Here is a 7,420-nt window from a genome sequence, read left to right as displayed (position 1 = left end):
TGTATTTTAATCCACTTTACTTTGATACGCGTGAACATCTTTCCATTTTCCCCCTCTTCCACTTCAAATCACGGGAAGTTAAGGATGGTGTGATTCTTTTTATACTTGAATGATTTTGGAGAGTGATATTGAACTTCAACTACACTGGTTTCGCCCACGTTTTTGCCTAAAAAGCAATATTTGTTAAACACTTCTTCTAAACTGAAAGTTATTGTAAAAATCCAAGTTTTATGAAGAATGAAACTGCATAAAAAGGAAAGCATACAACCTTTACACTAGTTTTTGGGAAACCAATGGTATTTCCTATACATTTCAATATACATAACATAAGATACAGAAAGTAATACTGTAAATACAGCTTTACATGAGCAACAATGGAAGTTCTCACCTTACAAATATCCAAAATAACAAATTTCCAATAAAACATAGTATTACACATTTAAAACAAGACATACTGGTAAACATTTATTCTAGCACAAGCACTAATCATTCACTTCAACAAATGTGTGTACATCTGCTTAAAAACTTCTGGCAACTTCCTGCAGGTATTTCCCACTTTATGAAGAAGCCTTCATACTGTAGCAAATGTAAACACATTTATCTCAGTGAAAAGAATAAACAAATTAACCAGACATATTGTTAAACAAATTCAAACCAATATTTTACACCTTAATTACGACTGGCGACCAAAATGGAGGTGATTATCAATGATTTGGAATAATTCTGGTGGCTGTGGTATCCTGCCCGTTTCCAGTTTTGACCAAATAGGAACATCTGTAATACAAATAAATAATATTAATTTACACGCAGAAACTCTGAAAAATAATATGGCACGATCAAAATGAGAAATTAAGTGTTATTAACAACAACTTATTCTGGAAATAACAGTATTGCACAGCTAAGGAAAGAAATTTTCCTACAAGAAGAATGGCAACAGTATATATAAAATGGACTAAAGAATTTAAATTACAGGAAACTTCTCTAATATATCCTATACAGATGAAATAATGGGACTCAATGTTGGTTCTAGAACCGTCTAAATCAAGTGATGTTTTTCTAACAGGTAGCAATTACTCTTAAGGCTGTGCCTTCAAATGCCAGTTACCTCCAGGTAGCAGAAGTTTGGAGAAGGAGGGGGGGTGTTGTGTTGGCTTCTGCAGAGAACAGCTCTTATGGACCTCCAAAAGATTCAATTCATGCAGCCTAAGGGCATCATACCAACCTCCACACGATTTTCACATTCCCCTGCTCCTAATGAAAGGGAAACAAAGGAGTGGCTGAACCTCTGCTGTCAAATCTGTCTCTGTATATGTCTGTTATGCTTTGATGCGTCATTCATTGATGTTGAATATTAATGTTTTGATAGCGTTAAATACTGATATTTATTTCTGTCATTAGCAGTTCTATCTATTGTAGGAAAGTCTGTAATGTCTTTCTACAGAGCAGTAGAATACAGAAACCTTTTATGAATGAGTAGAGAAAATATACATGTGAAACATGTCTACATGTCCTGTTACCATCAGTTGCCAAGAATTTCCTTACTTCTGACAGCATTTGTGGGATGTGCACTATACACAAATTTCTTTTTGTGCATGTATTGTGCCCAAATTCCTGTAAGCCTTATTTTCTTGTAAATAACTTTAGCATACCATGAATCAAACAGCACAATATGAATTCAGTGTACATTTTATTAGGCAAACACTTGGAAGATGAGCTTAGAGCAACAGTGGAAGCAAATTATGCACCCACTCATTAATCAATCGAGAACGAAAACAGTCCAAATTCAGGCAAGGATATGTACATAATTTCAATGGAACGATATGGCTGTATAGTAACATGTTTTGTGACTGATGTTACATTATGCAACACTTTTTCACAACAAACCATACTAAAACTGATGCTTTCTGGGAACATCTTTAATGGGGTGAATCACTTAAATTGCATATTTTTATGATAGGCACATATAAATATGTAAACTAACAAATATAGCATATTAGCCTCACAAACACTTAAGTTCACATAAGGGCTACTCTGTTTTTGTCAACCAGAACACATGAACATACATACACTATGTGATCAAAAGTATCCGGATACCTAGCTGAAAATGACAAGTTCGTGGCACCTTACATTGGTAATGCTGGAATTAAATATGGTGTTGGCGCACCCTTAACCTAGATGACAGCTTCCACTCTCACAGGCATACTTTCAGTCGCACTGAGGAGAGGTATCAATGTCTGTCTGTGAGGCCTGGCACGAAGTCAGCGTTCCAAACCATCCCAAAGGAGTTCTACAGGATTCAGGCCAGAACTCTGTGCCGGTCAGAACTCTGTGCAGGCCAGCCCATTACAGGGACGTTATTGTCATGTAACCACTCCGCCACAGGCCGTGCATTATGGACAGGTGCTCGACAGTGTTGAAAGCTGCAATCGCCATCCCTGAATTGCTCTTCAACAGTGGGGAGCAAGAAGGTGCTTACAACATTAATGAAGGTCTATGCTGTGATAGTGCCATGCAAAACAACAAGAGGTGCAAGCCCCCTCCATGAAAAACACGACCACACCGTAACACCTCTGCCTCCAAATTTTACTGTTGGCACTACACATGCTGGCAGAGGACGTTCACTGGGCATTCGCTATACCCACACCCTGCCATCTGATTGCCACATTGTATACTGTGACTCAGCACTACACGTTTTTCCACTGTTCAATCGTCCAATGTTTACACTCCTTACACCAAGCGAGGCATTGTTTGGCATTTATCAGCGTGATGTGTGGCTTACAAGCAGCTGCTTGACCATGAAATCCAAGTTTTCTCACCTCCTGCCTAACTGTCATAGTCCGTACAGTGGAACCTGATGCAGTTTGCAATTCCTGTGCGATGGTCTGGATTGATGTCTACCTACTGCACATTATGACCCTCTTCAACTGTCGACAGTCTCCATCAAGTGAACAGACGAGGCCGACCTGTACGCTTTTGTGTTGTATGCATCCCTTCACGTTTCCACTTCACTATCACATCAGTAACAGTGGACCTATAGATGTTTAAGAGTGTGGTAATCTCACGTACAGACATATGACAAGTGGCACCCAATCACCTGACCACATTCAATGTCTTTGAGTTCTGCAGAGTGCCCCATTCTGCTCTCTCAGGATGTCTAATGACTACTGAGGTCGCTGACATGGAGTACCTGGCAGCACAATGCACCTAATATGAAAAATGTATTTTTCTGGGGGTGTCCGGATACTTTTGATCACATAGTGTGTATCTCCTATCCTTACCTTTAAGTTTGATTTTCTCTTTTTCACGGTTCATTTAAAAAAAAAAAAAAAATAGAATTTGATTACTTCTGTGACATAACACCAAAGTGTTTGTTAGTTCTCATCTAACATGCGTTATAGGCCTGTATAATAACGTTCATCTACTGAATGCAACAACTGAAGTAGTTTCAATTGGGACTGCTTCGTTCACCACCTCCTGTCACTTACAATTAAATTTAACATCGAGAAGTAACCTCTCCACATCCGCACTATTGCAGGTGGCCAAATTGCAGATAAAGTAGCTCTTACAAATCCACTGTATTTAAGCTTTTCACAGAGTAGAAGCTGCACTATACCAGGCTTCTCATAATGTTCCAAACAGTTAACAAGGTGTTGATGGAATGATGAATATGCTTTAAAGCAAGTGTCAGATGGAATACTTTCTAACAGTGTAATTTTTTTACTATATTAACAGCAGCAAAATCATTCAAATACAGTGTTACATCACAAACTGCAAGGTTGGAGACATTGTGAATGCTTTTGCAAAAAATGTTAGTTGTGTCTGGTGGTGTGTGTTTACATAGCTTTTGTAAACTATTCATACCCGCAGATCTGAGATAATTTTTTGCAGATGCTTTCTATGCTAATTTCTGAGTATGCATAACAATAGTGCTTGTTGGAAAACAACCTTCAGAATTTCTTTTCAATAGTAATTTGATTAAAGTCCTTCCCATAACAAATGTACGAATGGATAAGTTGTATCGTCTAGTGTTGTAATTAAACTCACAATGCAGGCACATGTGTCACTTACAAATATGCTTTGTAAGAAGAATAAATGTGATACAGCTTCATGTATTAAATGAGCAAGAATGACCTCAACAGCAGCATTTTTGTTGTGCAATTGTCTGAAAACTTTGATGATTGCTGGTAACTGCAAATCCAAGTATTACATGGCATGGAACCAGCAATTACTTCTTTTGATTATCGGATCACAAAAATTTTTCTTCACAGATGAGGAAATTTCCTTGAAGGAACTGAAGGTATAGACTTTTCATTTTGCGAGATTAAGAAGTCTGGTCCCTTCAATCCCACAAACCAACCAACCGAAATTAAGAAATGCGACGTTCACCTTACTGACAGCAGAATTTAGTTTCTTTAGTTCTTTCACAAAGATGTCACCTGCTAATTTAATTGTGTGTGATCTCCAATCACTATCTGAAGCTGTCAGAGCCTGATACTAAATCCACAACATTTTCATATTTAATGTTTTAGTCTTTTAGGGTATCTACTGTGGCATGGGCACAAGTACTTCTGTTAGCAATATCTAAAAGTTACAGGAAGCCAGATACAGTTTCTGGTCTGATTTTGCAGTTGTCGTACAAAATAAAACTGCAAAAGTGGGTGTTCTTTGCCAAAAGTTTTGTCAGCAATAACCACAATAGGAACATCCTTCATAGCATCTTTCATTTCGTCACTACACTAACTGACATATTCTCATTTAAGTTTATCTGAACTGGGTATACAACCAGCAGCAGCGACATGTTTATTCAAAAGTGACCTAACTTCAATGTTATCTACATTTGCCAATGGGATGTCTGCCTTTAAACACATTTCAACTATATTGTGGTGCACAGATTAAGTTTCTCTCTCTCTCTCCCCATTGTGTAGAATCTCACCAATAGCAACCTGCCTTCTAGATAAAGTGGTGGAAAAAGTCTCGATAATATTTTATTCAGTCTGCTCCTGGCCATCTGGCAGCTGTACAAATGAGAATAGCACCTATCACCTCCTACTTCAGTACAGAAAAACTGAAGAAAGGAGAGTACAAACAGTACAAGGAAAGGAAGAGTACACAATAAAGTCAAGGAACCCCTTCCTGTCTTGCCGCATTATGATGACAATGTCGGTTTTATTGCTGGTTTGTTTGTCCCCCAAACCTGGAATGCAGTGACCTTTCCAGAGTATTTCGTGCAAACTCCAAAACAATTTAAGAGGTTATTGTTTCTACTGGAGAGTGGCTACTATAATTAGTGTCCTTTCCAGTGTAAACAATGAAGTGCCATATATACCCGGAGCTGCTTCCATAAAATTGATGCCGAATTTGTTGCGCCTTGATGGAATTAATTGCTTCTAGTCAAGTCATCCTTCCCAGAGTGATGATTTGTCAATGGTGGTGTTCCCCTCTACAATAGAAAACTGATCTGAATCTGTGCCACAAATGCTCCCTAATTGGGTGAATTTTGAATAGTTTTCTGCTGATAGTGCTTAGTGGCATGGTACGAGGTATCGTCAGCAAAGTGGCGGTATATCAATAAAAGATGAAACCGTTTTTCACTCAACAGCTTCCCCATTTGTCATATGATTCTCTCTTTGAAGAGTATGTCTTGTGCTCTCGTTTGTGATGAATTCATTGAAATATGAGCATTCCAGTAAGTGTTTTTTACCTCCTCTCTTGTAGTATCCCGCAAACTGCAAAGCCTGGGGCATGCCGCTAAACTGTAATGAGAAGCTATGAACTGTTGTGGATATAAATTCATCTGTTCAGCAGTATTTTGCACAAAGCATCATACACAAAACACACAAAACAATTCATCACATCATACTGTTTTAGAGGCACAGCTGTACCACTACAACCACTGAACGAATATTGATCACGAATTGAACTAGCACACACAAATGCGCTAGTTTGGTTGGTTGGATTAAAATGGAGGGGGGGGGGGGGTCATCAATCCCTTGTTCCGAATAAAACAATGCCACAAGTGTGAGAATAAAACGAACGAGACTGACAACACAAGAATGGAATAAAGGGAAAATAATCACAAGAACGATGAAGGGCAACTAATGTGTAAATGGACAAAAGGTGGACAAGAAAACCATAGAAACACAAGAAATGGGATGAAGAGAGTAAAACAACAAAGCAGATGACCATGGCTGGCTGACCATGAGAATAAAAATAAGCCAGCCACCCTGCAACACATTAAAACTTCCACCCTAAAAGCACTAGGTTAGAGGACACAGAGAGATAAAGGACATGCGCTAAAACTTAGATCAAATGATAAAACCCACCATCACAAACAAAACATAAAACTAAATCAGCCAATGAGGCATTGTCAGATAAAATTAGTGGCAGCGGGTCCGGCAACCCAAGACTCCGTCGCTGGGCAGTCAAAGTGGGGCAATGCACCAAAACATAGGCCACTGTCAATTGGGTGCCACACCAACACTGAAGCGGGTCTTCATGGTCAGGTTCAGTGATGCCCATCTCCAGAAGTTGTTTCCGCGTAGCCTGCTTGGCCAGCCTTTCGGCAAGTTCGTTGCCTGGTATTCCGATGTGACCTGAGGTTCAGACAAACACCACTAAACAATTAGACCATTCCTGGATGGTCACTACCAAAGGATGACAGGAGAAATGAGTCTTCTGGGCATGAGCGGATGTGCTCAAGAGAAAGAAATATGGCTCCCAGTTCTGCAGTGAAAACATTGCAGCCATTGGGCAAGGAGTGCTGTTCTATATGTCCTCCATGAACATAGGCAAAGTCAACGTGACCATCTGCCATCAGGCCATCCGTATAAACCACTTCATGGGCCTGGTACAAGTCGAGAATCTGGAGGAAGTGACAGCGGAGAGTCGCAGGGTTAACTGAGTCCTTAGGGCCATGTGAAATGTCCAGGCAAAGCCATGGCCTAGGTGTACTCCATGGATGTGTACGTAAATGGACCTCAAGTATAGGTGGTAAAGGGAATGACTCCAGTTCAGACAGAAGGAATTGCACGCAAACCGCAATCATTAGCCCTGACCTGGGCCGCTAATGCGGGAGACAGGCTGACACAGGTGGGAAAAGGAGACAGTAATTTGGATGCGCAAGAGAACTAGGAACGTGTGCAATGTAACTGACGAGCAGTTGTGCATGCCTAACCTTCAATGGAGGGACTCCGGCCTCCACCACGACACTGGTCACCAGACTCATTCTAAAAGAACCTGTCCCTAGGCGAACGTCACAGTGGTGCACTGCGTCAAGTAAACGCAATGCTGAGGGCACCGCCGAACCATAAACCACACTCCAGTAGTTAAGGTGGGATTGAACAAGGGCTCTGTAGAGCTGCAGAAGCGTAGAGCGATCTGCACCCCATTTGGTGTTGCTCAGGCAGCGGAGGGCATTGAG

At 40.3% G+C, this 7,420-nt stretch overlaps 1 protein-coding gene across 1 annotated transcript in view; it reads right to left on the bottom strand.

Annotated features, from left to right (window-relative positions):
• LOC126457093 (thioredoxin reductase-like selenoprotein T homolog CG3887) overlaps nt 1-7,420 on the bottom strand; it is a 30,159-nt gene continuing 22,739 nt past the window's right edge. Inside the window, 1 exon segment of the mRNA XM_050093123.1 lies at nt 1-774. Coding sequence (XP_049949080.1) covers nt 674-774 — 101 coding nt within the window. The 3' untranslated portion in view covers nt 1-673.

The sequence above is a fragment of the Schistocerca serialis genome, chromosome 2 (genome assembly GCF_023864345.2).
Source record: "Schistocerca serialis cubense isolate TAMUIC-IGC-003099 chromosome 2, iqSchSeri2.2, whole genome shotgun sequence".
Taxonomy (NCBI): Eukaryota; Metazoa; Arthropoda; class Insecta; order Orthoptera; family Acrididae; genus Schistocerca; species Schistocerca serialis.
This window is presented reverse-complemented; position numbering and strand designations above follow the sequence as displayed.